At 39.9% G+C, this 27,379-nt stretch overlaps 2 protein-coding genes across 2 annotated transcripts in view; both read left to right on the top strand.

Moving 5' to 3' along the window:
• Nucleotides 1-27,379, top strand: part of LOC311112527 (calpain-1 catalytic subunit-like) — a 60,656-nt gene that overhangs the window by 10,538 nt on the left and 22,739 nt on the right. Inside the window, exons 4-11 of the mRNA XM_084155664.1 lie at nucleotides 21-154; nucleotides 6,783-6,951; nucleotides 7,637-7,720; nucleotides 10,463-10,548; nucleotides 11,013-11,081; nucleotides 15,396-15,556; nucleotides 15,996-16,165; nucleotides 20,173-20,396. Of these exons, the coding sequence (XP_084011790.1) occupies nucleotides 21-154; nucleotides 6,783-6,951; nucleotides 7,637-7,720; nucleotides 10,463-10,548; nucleotides 11,013-11,081; nucleotides 15,396-15,556; nucleotides 15,996-16,165; nucleotides 20,173-20,396 (1,097 nt within the window). The remainder of the gene's footprint in view (nucleotides 1-20; nucleotides 155-6,782; nucleotides 6,952-7,636; nucleotides 7,721-10,462; nucleotides 10,549-11,012; nucleotides 11,082-15,395; nucleotides 15,557-15,995; nucleotides 16,166-20,172; nucleotides 20,397-27,379) is intronic.
• Nucleotides 22,425-27,379, top strand: part of LOC311118357 (calpain-1 catalytic subunit-like) — a gene marked incomplete at both ends in the record, with an annotated part of 18,435 nt that continues 13,480 nt past the window's right edge. The window contains 3 exons of the mRNA XM_084157618.1: nucleotides 22,425-22,479; nucleotides 22,622-22,686; nucleotides 25,599-25,677. Of these exons, the coding sequence (XP_084013744.1) occupies nucleotides 22,425-22,479; nucleotides 22,622-22,686; nucleotides 25,599-25,677 (199 nt within the window). The remainder of the gene's footprint in view (nucleotides 22,480-22,621; nucleotides 22,687-25,598; nucleotides 25,678-27,379) is intronic.

Below are 27,379 nucleotides of genomic sequence, written 5' to 3'. Positions count from 1 at the left end.
TCTGTTGTGGTCCTCTTCAGTTCTGGCAGTTTGGTGAGTGGGTGGATGTGGTGATTGATGACCGGCTGCCAACGAAGGATGGAAAGCTGCTGTTTGTTCACTCAGCCGAGGGCAATGAGTTCTGGAGCGCCCTGCTGGAGAAGGCCTACGCCAAGTAAGATACAGCACCATAATACATACATGGTTTATGCTAAGATACAGCACCATAATACATGGTTTATGCTAAGATACAGCACCATAATACATGGTTTATGCTACGATACAGCACCATAATACATGGTTTATGCTAAGATACAGCACCATAATACATGGTTTATGCTACGATACAGCACCATAATACATACATGGTTTATGCTACGCTACAGCACCATAATACATACATGGTTTATGCTAAGCTACAGCACCATAATACATACATGGTTTATGCTAAGATACAGCACCATAGTACATACATGGTTTATGCTAAGATACAGCACCATAGTACATACATGGTTTATGCTAAGATACAGCACCATAATACATGGTTTATGCTAAGATACAGCACCATAATACATACATGGTTTATGCTAAGATACAGCACCATAATACATACATGGTTTATGCTAAGCTACAGCACCATAGTACATACATGGTTTATGCTAAGATACAGCACCATAATACATACATGGTTTATGCTAAGCTACAGCACCATAATACATACATGGTTTATGCTAAGATACAGCACCATAATACATACATGGTTTATGCTAAGATACAGCACCATAATACATACATGGTTTATGCTAAGATACAGCACCATAATACATACATGGTTTATGCTAAGATACAGCACCATAATACATGGTTTATGCTAAGATACAGCACCATAATACATGGTTTATGCTAAGATACAGCACCATAATACATGGTTTATGCTAAGATACAGCACCATAATACATGGTTTATGCTAAGATACAGCACCATAATACATACATGGTTTATGCTAAGATACAGCACCATAATACATGGTTTATGCTAAGATACAGCACCATAATACATGGTTTATGCTACGATACAGCACCATAATACATACATGGTTTATGCTACGCTACAGCACCATAATACATACATGGTTTATGCTAAGCTACAGCACCATAATACATACATGGTTTATGCTAAGATACAGCACCATAGTACATACATGGTTTATGCTAAGATACAGCACCATAGTACATACATGGTTTATGCTAAGATACAGCACCATAATACATGGTTTATGCTAAGATACAGCACCATAATACATACATGGTTTATGCTAAGATACAGCACCATAATACATACATGGTTTATGCTAAGCTACAGCACCATAGTACATACATGGTTTATGCTAAGATACAGCACCATAATACATACATGGTTTATGCTAAGCTACAGCACCATAATACATACATGGTTTATGCTAAGATACAGCACCATAATACATACATGGTTTATGCTAAGATACAGCACCATAATACATACATGGTTTATGCTAAGATACAGCACCATAATACATACATGGTTTATGCTAAGATACAGCACCATAATACATACATGGTTTATGCTAAGATACAGCACCATAATACATGGTTTATGCTAAGATACAGCACCATAATACATACATGGTTTATGCTAAGATACAGCACCATAATACATGGTTTATGCTAAGATACAGCACCATAATACATACATGGTTTATGCTAAGATACAGCACCATAATACATACATGGTTTATGCTAAGCTACAGCACCATAATACATACATGGTTTATGCTACGATACAGCACCATAATACATGGTTTATGCTAAGATACAGCACCATAATACATACATGGTTTATGCTAAGATACAGCACCATAATACATACATGGTTTATGCTAAGCTACAGCACCATAATACATGGTTTATGCTAAGATACAGCACCATAATACATACATGGTTTATGCTAAGATACAGCACCATAATACATGGTTTATGCTAAGCTACAGCACCATAATACATACATGGTTTATGCTACGATACAGCACCATAATACATGGTTTATGCTAAGCTACAGCACCATAATACATGGTTTATGCTAAGATACAGCACCATAATACATACATGGTTTATGCTACGATACAGCACCATAATACATACATGGTTTATGCTACGATACAGCACCATAATACATACATGGTTTATGCTAAGATACAGCACCATAATACATACATGGGTTATGCTAAGATACAGCACCATAATACATGGTTTATGCTATGATACAGCACCATAATACATACATGGTTTATGCTAAGATACAGCACCATAATACATACATGGTTTATGCTACGATACAGCACCATAATACATACATGGTTTATGCTAAGATACAGCAACATAATACATACATGGTTTATGCTAAGCTACAGCACCATAGTACATACATGGTTTATGCTAAGATACAGCACCATAATACATACATGGTTTATGCTAAGCTACAGCACCATAATACATACATGGTTTATGCTAAGATACAGCACCATAATACATACATGGTTTATGCTAAGCTACAGCACCATAATACATACATGGTTTATGCTAAGATACAGCACCATAATACATACATGGTTTATGCTAAGCTACAGCACCATAATACATACATGGTTTATGCTAAGATACAGCACCATAATACATACATGGTTTATGCTAAGATACAGCACCATAATACATACATGGTTTATGCTAAGATACAGCACCATAATACATACATGGTTTATGCTAAGATACAGCACCATAATACATGGTTTATGCTAAGATACAGCACCATAATACATGGTTTATGCTAAGATACAGCACCATAATACATGGTTTATGCTAAGATACAGCACCATAATACATGGTTTATGCTAAGATACAGCACCATAATACATGGTTTATGCTAAGATACAGCACCATAATACATACATGGTTTATGCTAAGATACAGCACCATAATACATACATGGTTTATGCTAAGATACAGCACCATAATACATACATGGTTTATGCTAAGCTACAGCACCATAATACATACATGGTTTATGCTAAGCTACAGCACCATAGTACATACATGGTTTATGCTAAGATACAGCACCATAATACATACATGGTTTATGCTAAGCTACAGCACCATAATACATACATGGTTTATGCTACGATACAGCACCATAATACATGGTTTATGCTAAGATACAGCACCATAATACATACATGGTTTATGCTAAGATACAGCACCATAATACATACATGGTTTATGCTAAGCTACAGCACCATAATACATGGTTTATGCTAAGATACAGCACCATAATACATACATGGTTTATGCTAAGATACAGCACCATAATACATGGTTTATGCTAAGCTACAGCACCATAATACATACATGGTTTATGCTACGATACAGCACCATAATACATGGTTTATGCTAAGCTACAGCACCATAATACATGGTTTATGCTAAGATACAGCACCATAATACATACATGGTTTATGCTACGATACAGCACCATAATACATACATGGTTTATGCTACGATACAGCACCATAATACATACATGGTTTATGCTACGATACAGCACCATAATACATACATGGGTTATGCTAAGATACAGCACCATAATACATGGTTTATGCTATGATACAGCACCATAATACATGGTTTATGCTACGATACAGCACCATAATACATACATGGTTTATGCTAAGATACAGCACCATAATACATACATGGTTTATGCTAAGATACAGCACCATAATACATACATGTGTTATGCTAAGATACAGCACCATAATACATGGTTTATGCTATGATACAGCACCATAATACATACATGGTTTATGCTAAGATACAGCACCATAATACATACATGGTTTATGCTACGATACAGCACCATAATACATACATGGTTTATGCTAAGATACAGCAACATAATACATGGTTTATGCTAAGATACAGCACCATAATACATGGTTTATGCTAAGATACAGCACCATAATACATGGTTTATGCTACGATACAGCACCATAATACATGGTTTATGCTACGATACAGCACCATAATACATGGTTTATGCTACGATACAGCACCATAATACATACATGGTTTATGCTAAGATACAGCACCATAATACATACATGGTTTATGCTAAGATACAGCACCATAATACATACATGGTTTATGCTACGATACAGCACCATAATACATGGTTTATGCTAAGATACAGCACCATAATACATACATGGTTTATGCTACGATACAGCACCATAATACATACATGGTTTATGCTACGATACAGCACCATAATACATGGTTTATGCTAAGATACAGCACCATAATACATACATGGTTTATGCTAAGCTACAGCACCATAATACATGGTTTATGCTACGATACAGCACCATAATACATACATGGTTTATGCTACGATACAGCACCATAATACATGGTTTATGCTAAGATACAGCACCATAGTACATACATGGTTTATGCTAAGATACAGCACCATAATACATACATGGCTTATGCTAAGCTACAGCACCATAGTACATACATGGTTTATGCTACGATACAGCACCATAATACATGGTTTATGCTAAGATACAGCACCATAGTACATACATGGTTTATGCTAAGATACAGCACCATAATACATGGTTTATGCTAAGATACAGCACCATAATACATACATGGTTTATGCTAAGATACAGCACCATAATACATACATGGTTTATGCTAAGTAAGATACAATATTAACGCAACATATACAGTACATGGTGTAACGTTGTTCTGTCATTCCCTGTTCAGTATTACCTGATTCCCAGAGGATTTGCGGTGTTGCCTGAAAAAAAGAATTGGGCAATGTATATATGATCTCCTTTCAAACAGCCAGATTTCTACCACATTCTTGTCGCGATTCACCATTTATATCTCCCGTGCAAATACAAGTTTAGGAGTGGGCCGATATGGGTGGGTGTCTATTTTAATAAATCCATTGAACATACACCATCACAAAGAAATCCATTATTAATTCATTTAGGCAGGTCCTAAGAAAACATTATAAGACTATTAAAATGTATTTTCAAAACAATAGAATGGAATAATTTGAGTTAAATTATGTTACTGGTCTGTGCAGTCATAGGTGGTTATTTTGTTAATTAAACAGACAACACACACATACCCCGATTACAGTCAACACATATATATTTTATAGTAATTATATAATGGAGTATAACAGAATATCTTTTCCACACAACTTGTGTCACGGGAACGTGTGGAACTGCTGTCATATAAACAAACAAAAAATAGCGATATTTTGAAACAGAGCCCAAGGCAAGCCCATCTTTCATATCTTTCCTGTACCCTCAATCCACTTTGTTAGGGGAACAGGCGTATGGTCTTACATTGAGAGTATCTTCATCATGACACCAATAGAAAATAATAACAGTCTATATTTATTCAAAAGCATGTGAGTCTAGTGATCATATTTCACAACCTCCGCGGGCTTTTGGAGTTGCCTGTACGCGAGCAAAAATAATAGCCCTACACTTGATTTAGGCTACATTATAGCATGCTAAATGTTCCTGATCAGTGATAAATTAGCAAACGAATAGATGAGAAACACCACCTCCACTTATTTGCCCAGCCAGGGAATTAACCAAATATACACAAGGAGATTCAGTGAAACAAAAATCACATTGATTGATTAAGACAAGTCACAGGTTTTTGGTCGGGCCTAGGCTACTAAGCGACTGCAAGTGAATCTTAACTGGCTAAATGTTCCGATCAGTGCTAATTAATGAGCCAAATAGCCTAACCAATAGCAAATGGAGATTCAGTGAAAACAAAAATCTGACATCTTGACTTATCAAGACGAGTCCCCCACGCTTGTCTCAAAGCAGCGCAATGGCGCTGTCCCAATCAAAACGGTGCTAAAACTATCATCTAAATAGTTGACCACACGCGGGTTGGCTATTGCTTCAAATGTATTGTACTGATTGGATGACTTCGGGAGTTTCAGGAAGCAACTATTTGATACATGCCGTCAAATGCATTAGACGACTTTATTGCAATATGTTCGTCATCCAGTGATATTTATTCCCACAGTAATTCTTTATGGATCCATCCAGTTGTGGTTTAGAAACGGTACATGCTTAGTGGTGGGCTATGCGAAGAGATGCGAGAGGTAACATGCCTAACAAAGTTTAGAACTGCCTGGAGGATGGTAACGGCCTATAACGGGCGCTGCTTAGCAACCATCAAGAGTTTAGGAGCGTAGTGCGTGCCAAGGCCTATGGAGCATTATGGCTTCACAGGCAGAACTTTACCGCAATCATGACTAGGTCGGTTCGCGGAAATAAAAGTTTATGCTTTGATGTTGGCAACACCTTTCAGATATAAAGAAAAGGTGTTAAAAAAAAGTTGGCGGCATTCTAAAGTTGCCAGAAAAACTTTTTGGTTTGAAAGGTGTATTTGTCTGTTCATATTTTTTTCTGTCTGTCTGTGTCTCTCTCTTTCTCTCTCTCTCTTTCTCTCTCTCTCTCTCTCTCTCTCTCTCTCTCTCTCTCTCTCTCTCTCTCTCTCTCTCTCTCTCTCGCTCTCTCTGTCTCTCTATCTCTCTCTCTCTCTTTCTCTCTCTCTCTCTCTCTCGCTCTCTATCTCTCTCCCTCTCTCCCTCTCTCCCTCTCTCTCTCTCTCTCTCTCTCTCTCTCTCTCTCTCTCTCTCTCTCTCTCTCTCTCTGTGTCGCTCAGGGTGAATGGATGCTATGAGGCTCTGTCAGGTGGCTCCACCACTGAGGGCTTTGAGGACTTCACAGGAGGGATAGCAGAGAACTATGACCTGAAGAAGGCTCCCTCTAACCTGTTCCAGATCATCAGGAAAGCCCTGGCCTCTGGAGCTCTGCTGGGCTGCTCCATCGACGTGTGTACAACTTCAGAATATAACAATATATTATTATCAAGTTGAAGTTTCAGGTTTTATTTGCCACGTGTAATGAAAACATTGTAGGACTTCACATGATTGTGATATGTGGTTGTTTTACTGGATAAGAGCATCTGCTATATGGCTAAAATGTAAATGAGACAGTCAATGTTACATGCAGATATTATCAAAGAGAAGGTTTTATTTGCGATGATAGTGTTTTTTTTCCTTCACTTTAGTTGAATGCACTGTGCCACGGAATGTAAGTCGCTCTGGATAAAAACTTATGTTATGAGACAGTGTGGTCCTCTGTAGCTCAGCTGTTAGAGCACGGCGCCTGTAACGCCAAGGTAGTGGGTTCGATCCCCGGGACCACCCATACACAAATGTATGCACGCATGACTGTAAGTCGCTTTGGATAAAAGCGTCTGCTAAATGGCTTATTATTATTATTATTATATTTTTACAGTCACTGTTAAATGCAGTAAACGTTTGGGGGCGGTTTCCTGGCCACAGATTAAGCCTAGTCCTAGACTAAAAAGCAAGCTGAATGAACAGCCTCCATGGATAATTATTTTAGTCCAGGTTCTGTGAGCTGTTTGGTTGTGGTTTTATCAGGTTTTTAATCATAGTTTGTTCATGGTGTGTTTATGATTTAGTTACGGTTTGGTCCCTGTCTCTCCAGATCACCAGCCAGGCGGACTCAGAGGCCATCACCTATCAGAAGCTGGTGAAAGGACACGCCTACTCTCTGACCGGGGCTATGGAGGTAACGTCAGACAGACTCATACAGTAGGGTTCCCCAACTGGCAGGCCGAATTTGGCCCGTGGGTGGTTTCATTTAATTTTTATTGTTGGACAGACAAGACTGTAAAAACACCAGGAAATCAGCTCCGAGTGATCGTAATTTAAAATGAATCTGTTCCCAAGTATTCCTATCCTACGGATAATAGAGAGACACTTGATCATATACAGTTGAAGTCGGAAGTTTACATACACTTAGGTTGGAGTCATTAAAACTTGTTTTTGAACCACACACACACTTTGTGCTTTATGGCCAACTCCTATGTACGACGTATGCATTATGTTGAGTGTGTAATGGGTCTATGTTGTAAACAGCATTACTGTGTGACTGAGACAAGTTCATCCAATCCTATCATATTGACAAGGACCATATGAGTTGGCTACTCAGGCTAACAAAGACCTTCATAGTGTGTGACAGTGGTCGCCAACCGGTCGATCGCGATCTTACAGGTCGATGTTCAAGGCATTCCGAGTCTATCACCAAACATTTCCGTAGAAAATCCAACCGTAAAGGCTTAAAGGCTTGCGCACCGTTTTTTTTTTTTATTCGTGTTGCGCTGTTGGCGGTAGGTGCGCTTGATTCAGAAGCCCTGCCCACCGGGTAAGCAAAGTCTTCCCATTTTGAACCATTTTTAATTTGTCTGAAAAGACAATCTCCGCCTACCCGGGAGATCTGTGGTAAATCGAGTGCGCTTACTGCGCTGGCCAATCGGATAGCTGAAATCGCCGTGCTTACAGAGCTTCCTGGCCAATCGGATAGCTGAAATCACCGTGCTTACAGAGCTTCCTGGCCAATCGGATAGCTGAAATCACCGTGCTTTCAGAGCTTCCTGGCCAATCGGATAGCTGAAATCACCGTGCTTACAGAGCTTCCTGGCCAATCGGATAGCTGAAATCACCGTGCTTACAGAGCTTCCTGGCCAATCGGATAGCTGAAATCACCGTGCTTTCAGAGCTTCCTGGCCAATCGGATAGCTGAAATCACCGTGCTTACAGAGCTTCCTGGCCAATCGGATAGCTGAAATCACCGTGCTTACAGAGCTTCCTGGCCAATCGGATAGCTGAAATCACCGTGCTTTCAGAGCTTCCTGGCCAATCGGATAGCTGAAATCGCCGTGCTTTCAGAGCTTCCTGGCCAATCGGATAGCTGAAATCGCCGTGCTTACAGAGCTTCCTGGCCAATCGGATAGCTGAAATCACCGTGCTTACAGAGCTTCCTGGCCAATCGGATAGCTGAAATCACCGTGCTTACAGAGCTTCCTGGCCAATCGGATAGCTGAAATCACCGTGCTTACAGAGCTTCCTGGCCAATCGGATAGCTGAAATCACCGTGCTTACAGAGCTTCCTGGCCAATCGGATAGCTGAAATCACCGTGCTTACAGAGCTTCCTGGCCAATCGGATAGCTGAAATCACCGTGCTTTGGAACTAGCCTAAGTAAGATGAAATAACTTTTAAAACCATGACCACAGAGAGACTGTCCAAGAAAACAGCAAAGAGCTGCAGTTTAAATGAGTGAGTTCATGTTTAAGTTTTTATTCAGCACTGTCAACACTGTTTTTATTCAACACAAAACATAAAACGCGCCTCTCCGTACCCACTTCCGCTGCAGCTGCAATGAATGAGTAGCCAAGCGTATCCATAGCCCTGCGTTTTTATTATTATTAGCAGCTCGTCGTGTTTATTTTAATATCGAGGAATATTTCACATTCTCTGGTCATAGGAACAACATGCATTTGTGCATTAGGCAGATGCGGTGCGACTCGAGTTACGCCACCAGGTGGAAGACTGTGGTCCCTCTGGTCAGTCTCACCGGAGGAAAGGAAGGAGAGCGCAGGGAAGGTGGACGGCGGTCCCTCTGCTGCTCTCTCCCTCCCTCTGCTGAGACTAACGCCGTGTTCAAAACAATCTCCTACTTCCGACTTCAATGTGTTCCAGACAACTGGTAACTCGCGGGGAAAAAATGAGATCCGACTATGAAAAATCAATCAAGTAGGAAACTCAGGTATCTTTCTAGAGCGACGTTCCGACCTGAAGATCACTGACGTCATGATTTGACAAAAAAATAATAATCCAGAGTTCCCAATTGTCTTGAAAGCACCATGACCATCAGATACAGATACAATACCATCAGTCCAGTAAAATAAAAAAAGCAAATTATTTCAATTTATGCTCTGCAGTGCCTCGCAAGTGCTACACCAACTGATCTATATTTATTTTTATGTGATCAAAGCTCGAGTTTTTTGTGTACCTTTTTTTTCTGACTTTTTTAATAATTATTTTTTGCAAATATTTACTTACTTTTTTTTTTTTAATTCTGCATTGTTGGTTAAGGGCTTGTAAGTAAGCATTTCACTGTAAAGTCTACACCTGTTGTATTCGGCGCATGTGACAAATAAAATGTGATTTGATTGGAGTTTAGAAATATAATATGGTCTGAGATTAACAATATTGGCATGCCAGGCAGATAGCCAATATGCTGTGATAATGTATTAGGTCTACTGCCCAAACCTCATTCCTACAGAACTTTCTTTATTAGGTTAATGTTATTTATTTTTTTATTTTTTTATCTGAGTGGTAGATCTCGGCTTTCTTTTTGACTGCAAAAGTGACCTTGACTCAGAAAAGGTTGGTGACCGCTGGTGTATGAGATCTGTCTGAACCCAAAGCAGGACCTAACTACTGTATGGTGATCTTTACTAAACCAGGTGAACTACCGTGGCCGCAAGGAGAAGCTGGTCAGAGTGCGTAACCCTTGGGGAACAGTGGAGTGGACTGGGGCCTGGAGTGACAAGTAAGAGAGAACCTCAGAGCACTGGGTGGGGTCAATTCCATTTCAGTTCAGTTCATTTTTGGAAGTAAACTGAGGAAAATGGAATTGGAATTTCAACTTGCTTGATTGAAATGAATCAACCCTGGTGGTTACCACACACTTGCTAAATAAACGGTGGTTCTTCTCTCTCTCTCTCTCTCTCTCTCTCTCTCTCTCTCTCTCTCTCTCTCTCTCTCTCTCTCTCTCTCTCTCTCTCTCTCTCTCTCTCTCTCTCTGTCTCTCTCTCTCTCTCTCTCTCTGTGTCTGTCTCTCTCTCTCTCTGTCTCTGTCTCTCTCTCTCTCTCTCTCTCTCTGTGTCTCTCTCTGTCTCTCTCTCTCTCTCTCTCTCTCTCTCTGTCTCTGTCTCTGTCTCTGTCTCTGTCTCTCTCTCTCTCTCTCTCTCTCTCTCTCTCTCTGTCTCTCTCTCTCTCTCTCTCTCTCTCTAGCTCCTCTGAATGGAACAGTGTAGATGATTCTGAGCGGGACGTTGTGAAGGCAGACGATGGAGAGTTCTGGTAAAGTGGCTTCTACAGCACTCAAAAGGCCAGCCCATAATTATATCCCAAGTACTTGTTCTATTTGAATGATTTTTTATTACAGTCACTTAAGCAATACAAGTTGTAATCTCATTATCTTAAGTATCTGTTTGATCAAGGTTGTGTGGGTTTAAGCCAAGGCGTGCCCGGGTTTAACCATGTGAACCATGTCAGAACAGATTACCTGTGTTGCTTTATGTTGTGAAATACATACATTTTTACAGACAGCCAAATCCTGTTATGGCTTGGAGAATATTTAAATGCCAATGTCATTTCTGTTTTGTGGTGTGTTTATGATCTGTTCCAACTGTGTTCTGTTTCACAGGTTGTATTTCACAGACTGTGTGTTAATACAGTTGAAGTCGGAAGTTTACATACACTTAGGTTGGAGTCATTAAAACTAGTTTTTCAACCACTCCACACATTTCTTGTTAACAAACTATAGTTTTGGCAAGTCGGTTAGGACATCTACTTTGTGCATGACACAAGTAATTTTTCCAACAATTGTTTACAGACAGATTATTTCACTTATAATTCACTGTATCACAATTTCAGTGGGTCAGAAGTTTACATACACTAAGTTGACTGTGCCTTTAAACAGCTTGGAAAATTCCAGAAAATGATGTCATGGCTTTAGAAGCTTCTGATAGGCTAATTTACATAATTTGTGTCAATTGGAGGTGTACCTGTGGATGTATTTCAAGGCCTACCTTCAAACTCAGTGCCTCTTTGCTTGACATCATGGGAAAATCAAAAGAAATCAACCAAGACCTCAGAAAAACAATTGTAGACCTCCACAAGTCTGGTTCATCCTTGGGAGCAATTTCCAAATGCCTGAAGGTACCACGTTCATCTGTACAAACAATAGTACGCAAGTATAAACACCATGGGACCACGCAGCCGTCATACCGCTCAGGAAGGAGACGCGTTCTGTCTCCTAGAGATGAACGTACTTTGGTGCGAAAAGTGCAAATCAATCCCAGAACAACAGCAAAGGACCTTGTGAAGATGCTGGAGGAAACAGGTTCAAAAGTATCTATATCCACAGTAAAACGAGTCCTATATCGACATAACCTGAAAGGCCGCTTAGCAAGGAAGAAGCCACTGCTCCAAAACCGCCATCAAAAAGCCAGACTACGGTTTGCAATTGCACATGGGGTCAAAGATTGTACTTTTTGGAGAAATGTCCTCTGGTCTGATGAAACAAAAATAGAACTGTTTGGCCATAATGACCATCGTTATGTTTGGAGGAAAAAGGGGGTCGCTTGCAAGCCGAAGATCACTATCCCAACCGTGAAACACGGGGGTGGCAGCATCGTGCTGTGGGGGTGCTTTGCTGCAGGAGGGACTGGTGGACTTCACAAAATAGATGGCATCATGAGGAAGGAAAATTATGTGGATATATTGAAGCAACATCTCAAGACATCAGTCAGGAAGTTAAAGCTTGGTCGAAAATGGGTCTTGCAAATGGACAATGACCCCAAGCATACTTCCAAAGTTGTGGCAAAATGGCTTAAGGACAACAATGTCAAGGTATTGGAGTGGCCATCACAAAACCCTGACCTCAATCCTATAGAAAATGTGTGGGCAGAACTGAAAAAGCGTGTGCGAGCAAGGAGGCCTACAAACCTGACTCAGTTACACCATCTCTATATTTATATATTTTTTTACTCATTTAGCAGACGCTCTTATCCAGAGCGACTTACAGGAGCAATTAGGGTTAAGTGCCTTGCTCAAGGGCACATCAACAGATTTTTCACCTAGTCGGCTCGAGGATTAGAACCAGCGACCTTTCGGTTACTGGCACAACGCTCTTAATCACTAAGCTACCTGCCGCCCAGCTACCTGGCCAAAATTCACCCCGACTTATTGTGGGAAGCTCGTGGTAGGCTACCCGAAACGTTTGACCCAAGTTAAACAATTTAAAGGCAATGCTACCAAAATACTAATTGAGTGTATGTAAACTTCTGACCCCACTGGGAATGTGATGAAAGAAATAAAAGCTTAAATAAATCATTCTCTCTACTATCATTCTGACATTTTCACATTCTTAAAATAAAGTGGTGAGCCTAACTGACCTAAGACAGGGAATTTTTACCTGGAAAAACTGAGTTTAAATGCATTTGGCCAAGGTGTATGTAAACTTCCGACTTCAACTGTATATACAATATAATATAAATGGCGTTTTGCTGATGTGTCCCCAGGCTATTGCGCACGGTGGCCTCAGTGGGAGGGACTAAAGAATTCTACCTTGGAATTCTATGGTCACTCCCACCTCACTAAGTAAAGTATTTGTCATCATTTAATTTAGCGAATCACACGACTGCGAGGCGTCGCTCCAAATGGAGGCGAGACACAACACGTATGGGGGAGGGTTAGGGGGAAGGTGTTGTGGGAAATGATTGGTTGGTAGATTAAGCTGATTTTAAGACAATGCAAATGACTCTGTCTGTTTGCTAACGAAGGCCAAGTTTCAAATGAAACACCAGTGAAATGCTGGTACCAAGTCAATGTGCAGGGATACCAGGTAGTAACGAGGCTATATACAAGGAGTACCAGTACTAGGTCAATGTGCATGGGTACGAGGTAGTTGAGGTAATTGACGTAACATGTACATGTAGGTCGGGGTAAAAGTGACTAGTCAATCAGGATAGAAAATAAACAGAGTAGCAGCAGTGTTGGTAGTTGAGGTAATATGTACATGTAGGTCGGGGTAAAAGTGACTAGTCAATCAGGATAGAAAATAAACAGAGTAGCAGCAGTGTTGGTAGTTGAGGTAATATGTACATGTAGGTCGGGGTAAAAGTGACTGTAATCAGGATAGATAATAAACAGAGTAGCAGCAGTGTTGGTAGTTGAGGTAATATGTACATGTAGGTAGGGGTAAAAGTGACTGTAATCAGGATAGAAAATAAACAGAGTAGCAGCAGTGTTGGTAGTTGAGGTAATATGTACATGTAGGTAGGGGTAAAAGTGACTAGTCAATCAGGATAGATAATAAACAGAGTAGCAGCAGTGTTGGTAGTTGAGGTAATATGTACATGTAGGTAGGGGTAAAAGTGACTAGTCAATCAGGATAGATAATAAACAGAGTAGCAGCAGCATATATGATGAGTGTGAAAGTGTGTGTGTGTGTGGCATTAGTATTCATGTGTATGTGTGTGTGAGCGTATGTAGTGTGTGTGGTTTGACCCGTTGGTCCACCAGGCTCTTCGTGCATATGGGTGTCGGAAGTGTCTGGGAATGAGATGACCATTTAGAACATACTTTTATCCAAAGAGACTTATCGAACCCACTATCCTGGCATTACAAGTGCCATGCTTTATCAACTGAGTTTGATTTGTGTGTTAAAGAATAAAAGTTTACCCACTTTGCTTTCATGTCTTTACAGGATGTCCTTCTCTGACTTGGTGTTGCTTCCTGTCTTTACAGGATGTCCTTCTCTGACTTGGTGTTGCTTCCTGTCTTTACAGGATGTCCTTCTCTGACTTGGTGTTGCTTCATGTTTTTACAGGATGTCCTTCTCTGACTTGGTGTTGCTTCCTGTCTTTACAGGATGTCCTTCTCTGACTTGGTGTTGCTTCCTGTCTTTACAGGATGTCCTTCTCTGACTTGGTGTTTCTTCATGTTTTTACAGGATGTCCTTCTCTGACTTGGTGTTGCTTCCTGTCTTTACAGGATGTCCTTCTCTGACTTGGTGTTGCTTCCTGTCTTTACAGGATGTCCTTCTCTGACTTGGTGTTGCTTCATGTCTTTACAGGATGTCCTTCTCTGACTTGGTGTTGCTTCCTGTCTTTACAGGATGTCCTTCTCTGACTTGGTGTTGTTTCATGTCTTTACAGGATGTCCTTCTCTGACTTGGTGTTGCTTCATGTCTTTACAGGATGTTCTTCTCTGACTTGGTGTTGCTTCATGTCTTTACAGGATGTCCTTCTCTGACTTGGTGTTGCTTCCTGTTTTTACAGGATGTCCTTCTCTGACTTGGTGTTGCTTCATGTCTTTACAGGATGTCCTTCTCTGACTTGGTGTTGCTTCATGTCTTTACAGGATGTCCTTCTCTGACTTGGTGTTGCTTCATGTTTTTACAGGATGTCCTTCTCTGACTTGGTGTTTCTTCATGTCTTTACAGGATGTCCTTCTCTGACTTGGTGTTTCTTCATGTCTTTACAGGATGTCCTTCTCTGACTTGGTGTTTCTTCATGTTTTTACAGGATGTCCTTCTCTGACTTGGTGTTGCTTCCTGTCTTTACAGGATGTTCTTCTCTGACTTGGTGTTGCTTCCTGTCTTTACAGGATGTCGTTCACAGACTTCATGAAGAATTACCAACGTCTGGAGATCTGCACTCTGACACCTGACACCCTGACCTCAGATGATACCAAACAATGGAGTGTGTCCAACTACAACGGGGCCTGGAGGAAAGGGTCGACCGCTGGAGGATGCAGGAATAATCCCTGTAACGCATGCCCCCCCCCCCCCACACACACACACACACACACACACACACACACACCACAGGCGGCCGCTAAGGGAGGACAGTTCATAATAATGTCTGGAATGGAGTAAATGGAATGGCATCAAACACCTGGAAACCATTCCATTAATTCCGTTCCAGCCATTACTATGAGCCCGTCCTCCCCAATTATGGTGCCATCAACCTCCTGTGACACACAAAGGCAGCTTCCTCAGCCAATGGAAATTGAGTCTTTATGTCAATCATCAGGCTAAATCCATGCAGTGGATTCTAACCTCTCCCTCAACCCAACCCTCATATTGACCCTGGTCAATCTCAACTCCCACAGATACCTTTTTAAAAAAGACCACAAACACACCTCAACCATACACTACTACTCTCCTTCATAATAACCCTGGCCAATCCCCCCCTTCCCCCACAGACACGTTCTGGATGAATCCCCAGTTCAAGATCAAGCTGGAGGAAGAGGATGACGACCCAGGGGATGATGTGGTCGGCTGTAGCTTTGTGGTGGGACTCATCCAGAAGAACAGGAGACGGATGAGGAAAGCAGGAGAGGACATGCTCACCATCGGGTTCGCCATCTATGAGGTGGGGCTTGGTGCATCACCCACAATATACTGGACATAGTCTGCTCTCAGATCTGTTGACTCCTTCTATGGTCTGGTCCCAGATCTGTTGTCTCCTTCTATGGTCTGGTCCCAGATCTGTTGTCTCCTTCTATAGCCTGGTCCCAGATCTGTTGTCTCCTTCTATAGCCTGGTCCCAGATCTGTTGTCTCCTTCTATGGTCTGGTCCCAGATCTGTTGACTCCTTCTATAGCCTGGTCCCAGATCTGTTGTCTCCTTCTATGGTCTGCTCTCAGATCTGTTGTCTCCTTCTATGGTCTGCTCTCAGATCTGTTGTCTCCTTCTATAGCCTGGTCCCAGATATGTTGTCTCCTTCTATGGTCTGCTCCCAGATCTGTTTGTGCTCTTGCCAATCAATCAATCAAATACATTTTATGACGTCCTGTTTACATCAGCAGTTGTCACAAAGTGCATTGCAGAAACCCAGCCTAAAACCCCAGAGAGCAAGCAATGCAGAGGCAGAAGTTAACTCCATTGCTGTCCATGTCAAGCCTTGTCAGGATAAACAGACCAGCAGACCGGCTATATTAAACCCACTACTGTCAGATGAATCCATAGCTGATACCAGTCCAGTTTATTATATAAGTTTATACCTGTTACTTTTATGTGATTTATACTTTATTAAAATATATGCCATTTAGCAAACACTTTTATCCAAAGTGTCTTAGTCATGTGTGCATATATTTTAAGTATTGGTGGTCCCCGGAATCAAATTCTGGCATTGCAAGCACCATGCTCTACCAACTGAGCTACAGAAAATCACCATCTGGTTGTGGCTGATGTAACATTAACATTATATATGATGTGGCTGATGTAACATTATATATGATGTGGCTGATGTAACATTATATATGATGTGGCTGATGTAATGTTAACATGATATATGATGTGGCTGATGTAACATAAACATTATATATGATGTGGCTGATGTAACATTATATATGATGTGGCTGATGTAACATTATATATGATGTGGCTGATGTAACGTTAACATGATATATGATGTGGCTGATGTAACATTAACATTATATATGATGTGGCTGATGTAACGTTAACATTATATATGATGTGGCTGATGTAACATTAACATTATATATGATGTGGCTGATGTAACATTAACATTATATATGATGTGGCTGATGTAACATTAACATTATATATGATGTGGCTGATGTAACATTATATGTGATGTGGCTGATGTAACATTAACATTATATGTGATGTGGCTGATGTAACGTTAACATTATATGTGATGTGGCTGATGTAACATTATATATGATGTGGCTGATGTAACATTAACATTATATATGATGTGGCTGATGTAACATTATATATGATGTGGCTGATGTAACATTAACATTATATATGATGTGACTGATGTAAAATTATATATGATGTGGCTGATGTAACATTAACATTATATGTGATGTGGCTGATGTAACATTAACATTATATATGATGTGGCTGATGTAACATTAACATTATATATGATGTGGCTGATGTAACATTAACATTATATATGATGTGGCTGATGTAACATTATATGTGATGTGGCTGATGTAACATTAACATTATATGTGATGTGGCTGATGTAACATTAACATTATATATGATGTGGCTGATGTAACATTAACATTATATATGATGTGGCTGATGTAACATTAACATTATATATGATGTGGCTGATGTAACATTATATGTGATGTGGCTGATGTAACATTAACATTATATGTGATGTGGCTGATGTAACGTTAACATTATATGTGATGTGGCTGATGTAACATTATATGTGATGTGGCTGATGTAACATTAACATTATATATGATGTGGCTGATGTAACATTATATATGATGTGGCTGATGTAACATTAACATTATATGTGATGTGGCTGATGTAACATTAACATTATATATGAAATGACTGATGTAACATTATATATGATGTGGCTGATGTAACATTAACATTATATGTGATGTGGCTGATGTAACATTAACATTATATATGATGTGGCTGATGTAACAATAACATTATATATGATGTGGCTGATGTAACATTATATATGATGTGGCTGATGTAACATTAACATTATATATGATGTGGCTGATGTAACGTTAACATTATATGTGATGTGGCTGCTGTAACATTAACATTATAATGTGATGTGGCTGATGTAACATTAACATTATATATGATGTGGCTGCTGTAACATTAACATTATAATGTGATGTGGCTGATGTAACATTAACATGATATATGATGTGGCTGATGTAACATTAACATTATATGTGATGTGATGTGGCTGATGTAATGTTAACATTATATATGATGTGGCTGATGTAACGTTAACATTATATATGATGTGGCTGATGTAATGTTAAAATTATATATGATGTGGCTGATGTAACATTAACATTATATATGATGTGGCTGATGTAATATTAACATGATATATGATGTGGCTGATGTAACATTAATATTATATATGATGTGGCTGATGTAACCTTAACATTATATATGATGTGGCTGATGTAACATTAACATTATATATGATGTGGCTGATGTAACATTAACATTATATATGATGTGGCTGATGTAACATTATATATGATGTGGCTGATGTAACGTTAACATTATATGTGATGTGGCTGATGTAACATTATATGTGATGTGGCTGATGTAACATTAACATTATATATGTGATGTGGCTGATGTAACGTTAACATTATATGTGATGTGGCTGATGTAACATTATATATGATGTGGCTGATGTAACATTAACATTATATATGATGTGGCTGATTTAACATTATATATGATGTGGCTGATGTAACAATAACATTATATATGATGTGGCTGATGTAACATTAACATTATATGTGATGTGGCTGATGTAACAATAACATTATATATGATGTGGTTGATGTAACGTTAACAGTATATGTGATGTGGCTGCTGTAACATTAACATTATAATGTGATGTGGCTGATGTAACATTAACATGATATATGATGTGGCTGATGTAACATTAACATTATATGTGATGTGATGTGGCTGATGTAACGTTAACATTATATATGATGTGGCTGATGTAACGTTAACATTATATATGATGTGGCTGATGTAATGTTAACATTATATATGATGTGGCTGATGTAACATTAACATTATATATGATGTGGCTGATGTAATATTAACATGATATATGATGTGGCTGATGTAACATTAACATTATATATGATGTGGCTGATGTAACCTTAACATTATATATGATGTGGCTGATGTAACATTAACATTATATATGATGTGGCTGATGTAACATTAACATTATATATGATGTGGCTGATGTAACATTATATATGATGTGGCTGATGTAACGTTAACATTATATGTGATGTGGCTGATGTAACGTTAACATGATATATGATGTGGCTGATGTAACATTAACATTATATATGATGTGGCTGATGTAACATTATATGTGATGTGGCTGATGTAACATTAACATTATATATGATGTGGCTGATGTAACAATAACATTATATATGATGTGGCTGATGTAACATTAACATTATATATGATGTGGCTGATGTAACGTTAACATTATATGTGATGTGGCTGATGTAACGTTAACATTATATATGATGTGGCTGATGTAACGTTAACATTATATGTGATGTGGCTGATGTAACGTTAACATTATATATGATGTGGCTGATGTAACATTAACATTATATATGATGTGGCTGATGTAACATTAACATGATATATGATGTGGCTGATGTAACATTAACATTATATGATGTGGCTGATGTAACATTAACATGATATATGATGTGGCTGATGTAACATTAACATTATGTGATGTGGCTGATGTAACATTAACATTATGTGATGTGGCTGATGTAACATTAACATTATGTGATGTGGCTGATGTAACATTAACATTATGTGATGTGTGTCTACTCCAAGGTACCAGAACAGTTCCACGGTCAGAGGGAGGTCCATCTGGATAAGAACTATTTTCTGACTCACGCCCAGAAGGCTCATTCTGAGACCTTCATCAACCTGAGAGAGGTCAGCAACCGCTTCAAACTGCCCCCTGGAGAATACCTCATCGTCCCCTCCACCTTCGACGCCGACCTGAACGCTGACTTCTGCCTTAGGGTGTTCTCCGAGAAACAGGCCCAGTTACGGTAAGGAGTGTGGGTGTAGGTGTGTACATGTACGTGTGTGTTTGTAATGTTTTTATTTCTCTGTTCCTCAGTCCCTGTGACGACCGTGTAGAGGCTAAACTAGACAATGTAAGGAACCAAATCACACTATTCTATCACTACTATACAATACCATGTGACTTATCAAGGTGCTAAATGTGACTTATCAAGGTGCTAAATGTGACTTATCAAGGTGCTAAATGTGACTTATCAAGGTGCTAAATGTGACTTATCAAGGTGCTAAATGTGACTTATCAAGGTGCTAAATGTGACTTATCAAGGTGCTAAATGTGACTTATCAAGGTGCTAAATGTGACTTATCAAGGTGCTAAATGTGACTTATCATGGTGCTAAATGTGTTTTTCCACTCATATTTCCCCAGGACACTGTGTCTGAAGCGGAGGTTGATGCTGGGTTCAGAAGTCTGTTCACAAAGCTAGCTGGAAAAGTACGTTTTACTAACTATTAGCACTGAGGGGAATAGGTTACAGTAGTGAGTATATGTCACGTGGAGTATTTCCAAATCTCATTCCTGTAGTCGTACTATGCCACCTTTTAAATACAGGAGGGGAGGTCCTCAGGTCTAAAATAAGGGGTGGCGCATGGGACAAAAAATATAAAGATTTTATCAACAGTTTATTTTGCCGGCTGACTTACATAATTCAACAACGATATTTTGACTTCAGGTACTTAAATCCCCAGCAGCTCACGTACATATCCTTATCACGGGACAGATTCAAAACATTAGATACAGATCAACAATTCAATACGTCAACAAATGTAACTGGTATACAGAAGTATTGCGTAAACACTCATATTTACAGAAGGTGCGTGGCCAGGGAGGAGGGTGGGTGGATGATACCTATTCACACCGCAGAAACAACACACTGTGCTTGCAATCACAACGCTGCTTCTCTCACCGCTCTTGTCCTCCCTGTGCACGCCAACCCTACACACAACAATCTGCTGAATAGCAGCAAACGGCCAGGTTAAATACAGAAAGCCACACCCTTAATTTACGCCTTACACCTGGCAACGAGAAAGAAGCTCTGTGTTCACAACTCAACAGTTCCACCCTGTGACATATACCTCATCACGGAGTGACGTGGATCCTACTGGGGGTACAGATGTAAAAATCCCTAAAAAACCTGCCGTTGGCGCCCATTTAAATTAGCCCCAAGGTTACCTTGTTAAATCTAGTTTGTTTTCTTAAACTAAATACCATGACTGTTTTCACCTTAGCTGGAAATGTTGTTTGAAATGTCCAATACAACATACTTTGGTGATATCGTTATCAACCTACTGCCTACCCCTTAGAAATATAAACGTTTGTGTGCAGGGTGCGCTATTTGCATGCTAACACTCTTTAAGACAGGCTGAATATGTCTCCCGAGTGGCACAGTGGTCTAAGGCACTGCATCGCAGTGCTAGCTGTGCCACTAGAGATCCTGATTCGTAGCCGGCCGCGACCGGGAGACGCATGGGGCGGCGCACAATTGGCCCAGGGTAGGGGAGGGAATGGCTGGCAGGGATGTAGCTCAGTTGGTAGAGCATGGCGTTTGCAACGCCAGGGTTGTGGGTTCGAATCCCATGGGGGGCCAGTATAAAAAAAAAATGATGTATGCACTCACTAACTGTAAGTCGCTCTGGATAAGAGCGTCTGCTAAATGACTAAAATGTAAATGTAAATGAATAGCTAGCATAGCTAGCCATCGCAAGCATTCACTGGTTGAAGTTGAAGTCAATTTTGAGTGTAATGCAGTTGACTGGTGACTTTGACATGAATATATATCATTCACAACATTTGGACGGGAGCTATAATCCAGTTTTAATTAAAAAAAAACATTTTTATTGGGTTGCTTGAATACAAGCTTGGCTGAACTGCTTTCAATGGGGAAAGATTGCTTCCATACCCTGCTTCCGTTATTTTGTTGAAAAAAAACGTCACTTTCCCGTGTGGGGAAACCTACGAAAGTCATAATTTTGTGACTGTCATTTTGTTTCTAGGACATGGAGATTTCAGCAGCTGAGCTCCAGTCTATTCTCAACAAAATCATTGCTAAACGTGAGTGAAGTGCTTTCTGCTTTCTTTCGAGTCATGATTCGTATTTGTACTGTACGTACTGCGTACTGTTAACGAGCACGTGATTTTAAGGTAGAGTGGAGTCTTCAGAAATCCGTAACTCTTTGTGATGTCTACTCTACAGGAACTGACATAAAGACGGACGGCTTCAGCCTAGACACAGCCAGAGTCATGGTCAACCTCATGGATGTATCCTTTACATGCCTTTACAGCCGCCGTTACGTTCAGACCTGGGTTCAAATACTATTCGCACAATGTCTCAGTTACTTTCACATACATTCAAAGTAAGTATTCAGATGTATTTTTATTTGAAAAGACAAAGTTGTTGAATATTTGAATGTATTTGGAAATATACTTGGAAAGTATTTGAAAAAATACAGTGACTCAAATAAACTCCCATGCATTTAACCCAGGTATTTGAAAATGGTATTTGAAAAAACGTTTTAGAAAATCATTTTAAATACAATTTGGTCGACTGTTTTTTTTTTTTACAAATTAACCTTTAAAATACTCAAATAAAAGTACTTGTTTTGGGCTGTGTACTTAAAGTATTTTAAGTACCAGATTCTCAAATACACATGTATTTGAACCCAGGCCTGACTACATCACAATGACTATATTGCTGTTTCCCATTGACCTCAATGGATGACTTAGGCGCACTCATCTCAACACTAAATCGGGCCCTAGGTGACCTGATGAAAGTATTTCGTTTGGAATGTTCTGGCGTCTTGGGCTTGCTGTGTCCAGATACTTGCTTGAACCTTAACCGTCATACAGGACAACGGGAACGGCCAACTGGGGCTGGGAGAATTTGCAACGCTGTGGAAGAAGATTCAGAAATATCTGGTGAGGTTCTACTGATTGTGTTACTGCTGTGGTAGCTCTGGTCCATGGCGTTACGTACGACTTCAGCATCATCAGCAAGCTGCACGGTAACCCCTTGGACCAGAGCTAATGCAGTATTATCTCCGTTGTGTAAGACTGGACAGCCTATATATATGAGTGTTTACTTTACACCATGTTTTACAGTGTAGTGTGTGTTTTACAGTGTTTTACAGTGTAGTGTGTGTTTTACAGTGTTCAGTGTAGTCTGTTTTAGTGTTTTACAGTGTAGTGTGTGTTTTACAGTGTTCAGTGTAGTCTGTTTTACAGTGTTCACAGTGTAATGTGTGTTTTACAGTGTTCAGTGTAGTCTGTTTTACAGTGTTCAGTGTAGTGTGTGTTTTACAGTGTTCAGTGTAGTGTGTGTTTTACAGTGTTCAGTGTAGTGTGTGTTTTACAGTGTTTTACAGTGTAGTGTGTGTGTTTTACAGTGTTCAGTGTAGTCTGTTTTACAGTGTTCAGTGTAGTGTGTGTTTTACAGTGTTCAGTGTAGTCTGTTTTACAGTGTTCAGTGTAGTGTGTGTTTTACAGTTTTCAGTGTAGTCTGTTTTACAGTGTTTTACAGTGTAGTGTGTGTGTTTTACAGTGTTCAGTGTAGTGTGTGTTTTACAGTGTTCAGTGTAGTCTGTTTTACAGTGTTCAGTGTAGTCTGTTTTACAGTGTTCAGTGTAGTCTGTTTTACAGTGTTCAGTGTAGTCTGTTTTACAGTGTTCAGTGTAGTCTGTTTTACAGTGTTCAGTGTAGTGTGTGTTTTACAGTGTTCAGTGTAGTGTGTGTTTTACAGTGTTCAGTGTAGTCTGTTTTACAGTGTTCAGTGTAGTGTGTGTTTTACAGTGTTCAGTGTAGTCTGTTTTACAGTGTTCACAGTGTAATGTGTGTTTTACAGCGTTCAGTGTAGTCTGTTTTACAGTATTCCGTGTAGTGTGTGTTTTACAGTGTTCAGTGTAGTCTGTTTTACAGTGTTCAGTGTAGTGTGTGTTTTACAGTGTTCAGTGTAGTCTGTTTTACAGTGTTCAGTGTAGTGTGTGTTTTACAGTTTTCAGTGTAGTCTGTTTTACAGTGTTTTACAGTGTAGTGTGTGTGTTTTACAGTGTTCAGTGTAGTGTGTGTTTTACAGTGTTCAGTGTAGTCTGTTTTACAGTGTTCAGTGTAGTCTGTTTTACAGTGTTCAGTGTAGTCTGTTTTACAGTGTTCAGTGTAGTGTCTGTTTTACAGTGTTCAGTGTAATGTGTGTTTTACAGTGCTCAGTGTAGTCTGTTTTACAGTGTTCAGTGTAGTGTGTTTTACAGTGTTCAGTGTAGTCTGTTTTACAGTGTTCAGTGTAGTCTGTTTTACAGTGTTCAGTGTAATGTGTGTTTTACAGTGTTCAGTGTAGTGTGTTTTACAGTGTTCAGTGTAATGTGTGTTTTACAGTGTTCAGTGTAGTCTGTTTTACAGTGTTCAGTGTAGTGTGTTTTACAGTGTTCAGTGTAGTCTGTTTTACAGTGTTCAGTGTAGTGTGTTTTACAGTGTTCAGTGTAATGTGTGTTTTACAGTGTTCAGTGTAGTCTGTTTTACAGTGTTCAGTGTAGTGTGTGTTTTACAGTGTTCAGTGTAATCTGTTTTACAGTGTTTTACAGTGTAGTGTGTCTGTTTTACAGTGTTTTACAGTGTAGTGTGTGTGTTTTACAGTGTTCAGTGTAGTGTGTGTTTTACAGTGTTCAGTGTAGTCTGTTTTACAGTGTTCAGTGTAGTCTGTTTTACAGTGTTCAGTGTAGTCTGTTTTACAGTGTTCAGTGTAATGTGTGTTTTACAGTGTTCAGTGTAGTCTGTTTTACAGTGTTCAGTGTAGTCTGTTTTACAGTGTTCAGTGTAGTCTGTTTTACAGTGTTCAGTGTAGTCTGTTTTACAGTGTTCAGTGTAGTGTGTGTTTTACAGTGTTCAGTGTAGTCTGTTTTACAGTGTTCAGTGTAGTGTGTTTTACAGTGTTCAGTGTAGTCTGTTTTACAGTGTTCAGTGTAGTCTGTTTTACAGTGTTCAGTGTAGTCTGTTTTACAGTGTTCAGTGTAGTCTGTTTTACAGTGTTCAGTGTAGTGTGTGTTTTACAGTGTTCAGTGTAGTGTGTTTTACAGTGTTCAGTGTAGTGTGTTTTACAGTGTTCAGTGTAGTGTGTTTTACACAGTGCAATCTCATTATAACCCTTACCTATTCCCCCTCCCTCCCTCCCTCCCTCCCTCTAGGGCATTTATAAGAAGAATGACACTGATAACTCTGGTACCATGAGTACCCCAGAAATGAGGATGGCCTTGAATGATGCAGGTTTGTGGACATAAAATTAACATAATTTACTGGTTACTCTATTTTACATTTACATCACATTCATAATGTATGAACTCGGTCTACTGTAAGTCACTGGATAAGAGTGTCTGCTAAGTGACACACATACAGTGCATTCAGAAAGTATTCAGACCCCTTCCCTTTTTCCACATTTTGTGTTACAACCTTATTCTAAAATGTATAAAAAATAAAATAAAAAAAAGCCTCATCAATCTACACACAATACCCCATAATGACAAAGCGGAAACAGGTTTTTTAGAAATGTTCGCAAATGTATATAAAAACAACAACAGAAATACCTTATTTACATAAGTATTCAGACCCTTTGCTATGAGACTTGAAATTGAGCTCAGGTGCATCCTGTTTCCATTGATCATCCTTGAGATGTTTTTACAACTTGATTGGAGTCCACCTGTCGTAAATTCAATTGATATATAAGGTCCCACAGTTGACAGTGCATGTCAGAGCAAAAACCAAGTCATGAGGTCAAAGGAGTTTTCCGTAGAGCTCCGAGACAGTATTGTGTCGAGGCACAGATCTGGGGAAAGGTACCCAAAAAAATGAAGACGTTTGGAACCGTCCAAGACTCTTCCTAGAGCTGCCCGCCCGGCCAAACTGAGCAATCGGGGGAGAAGGGCCTTGGTCAGGGAGGTGACCAAGAACCCAATGGTCACTCTGACAGAGCTCCAGAGTTCCTCTGTGGAGATGGGAGAACCTTACAGAAGGACAACCATCTCTGCAGCACTCCACCAATCAGGCCTTTATGGTAGTGGCCAGATGAAAGCCACTCCTCAGTAAAAGGCACATGACAGCCTGCTTGGAGTTTGCCAAAAGGCACCTAAATGACTCTCAGACCATGAGAAACAAGATTCTCTGGTCTGATGATACCAAGATTGAACTCTTTGGCCTGAATGCCAAGGTTCACATCTGGAGGAAACCTGGCACCATGCCTACGGTGAAGCATGGTGTGGCAGCATCATGCTGTGGGGATGTTTTTCTGCGGCTGGGACTGGGAGACTAGTCAGGATCGAGGAAAAGATGAACGGAGCAAAGTACAGAGAGTTCCTTGATGAAAACCTGCTCCAGAGCACTCAGGACCTCAGACTAGGGCGAAGGTTCACCCTCCAACAGGACAACGACCCTAAGCACACAGCCAAGACAATGCAGGACTGGCTTTGAGACAAGTCTCAAAAGTTTCCCACAGAGAGCCAGTATGAAAAATGGATGCACTCACTAACTGTAAGTCGCTCTGGATAAGAGCGTCTGCTAAATGACTAAAATGTACATGTAAAATGTAAGTCTGAATGTCCTTGAGTGGCACAGCCAGAACCCGGACTTGAACCCGATCGAACATCTCTGGAGGGACCTGAAAATAGCTGTGTAGCAACGCTCCCCGTCCAACCTGACAGAGTTTGAGAGGATCTGCAGAGAAGAATGGGAGAAACTCCCCAAATACAGGTGTGCCAAGCTTGTAGCGTCATACCCAAGAAGACTTGAGGCTGTAATCGCTGCCAAAGCTGCTACAACAAAGTACTGAGTAAAAAAACAATTTAATCAATTTTAGAATAAGGCTGTAACGTAACAGAATGTGGAAAAAGTCAAGGGTTCTGAATACTTTCCGAATGCACTGTATGTAGGATGAATACACTCATTGGCAAAAGATGACAAGAATAGGATGTGGTTG

The sequence above is a fragment of the Coregonus lavaretus genome (assembly GCF_964263955.1).
Source record: "Coregonus lavaretus genome assembly, chromosome: 1".
In the NCBI taxonomy this organism is placed as follows: Eukaryota; Metazoa; Chordata; class Actinopteri; order Salmoniformes; family Salmonidae; genus Coregonus; species Coregonus lavaretus.
The sequence above is the reverse complement of the archived record's forward strand: the minus strand, read 5'-3'. Positions and strand labels throughout refer to the sequence as shown.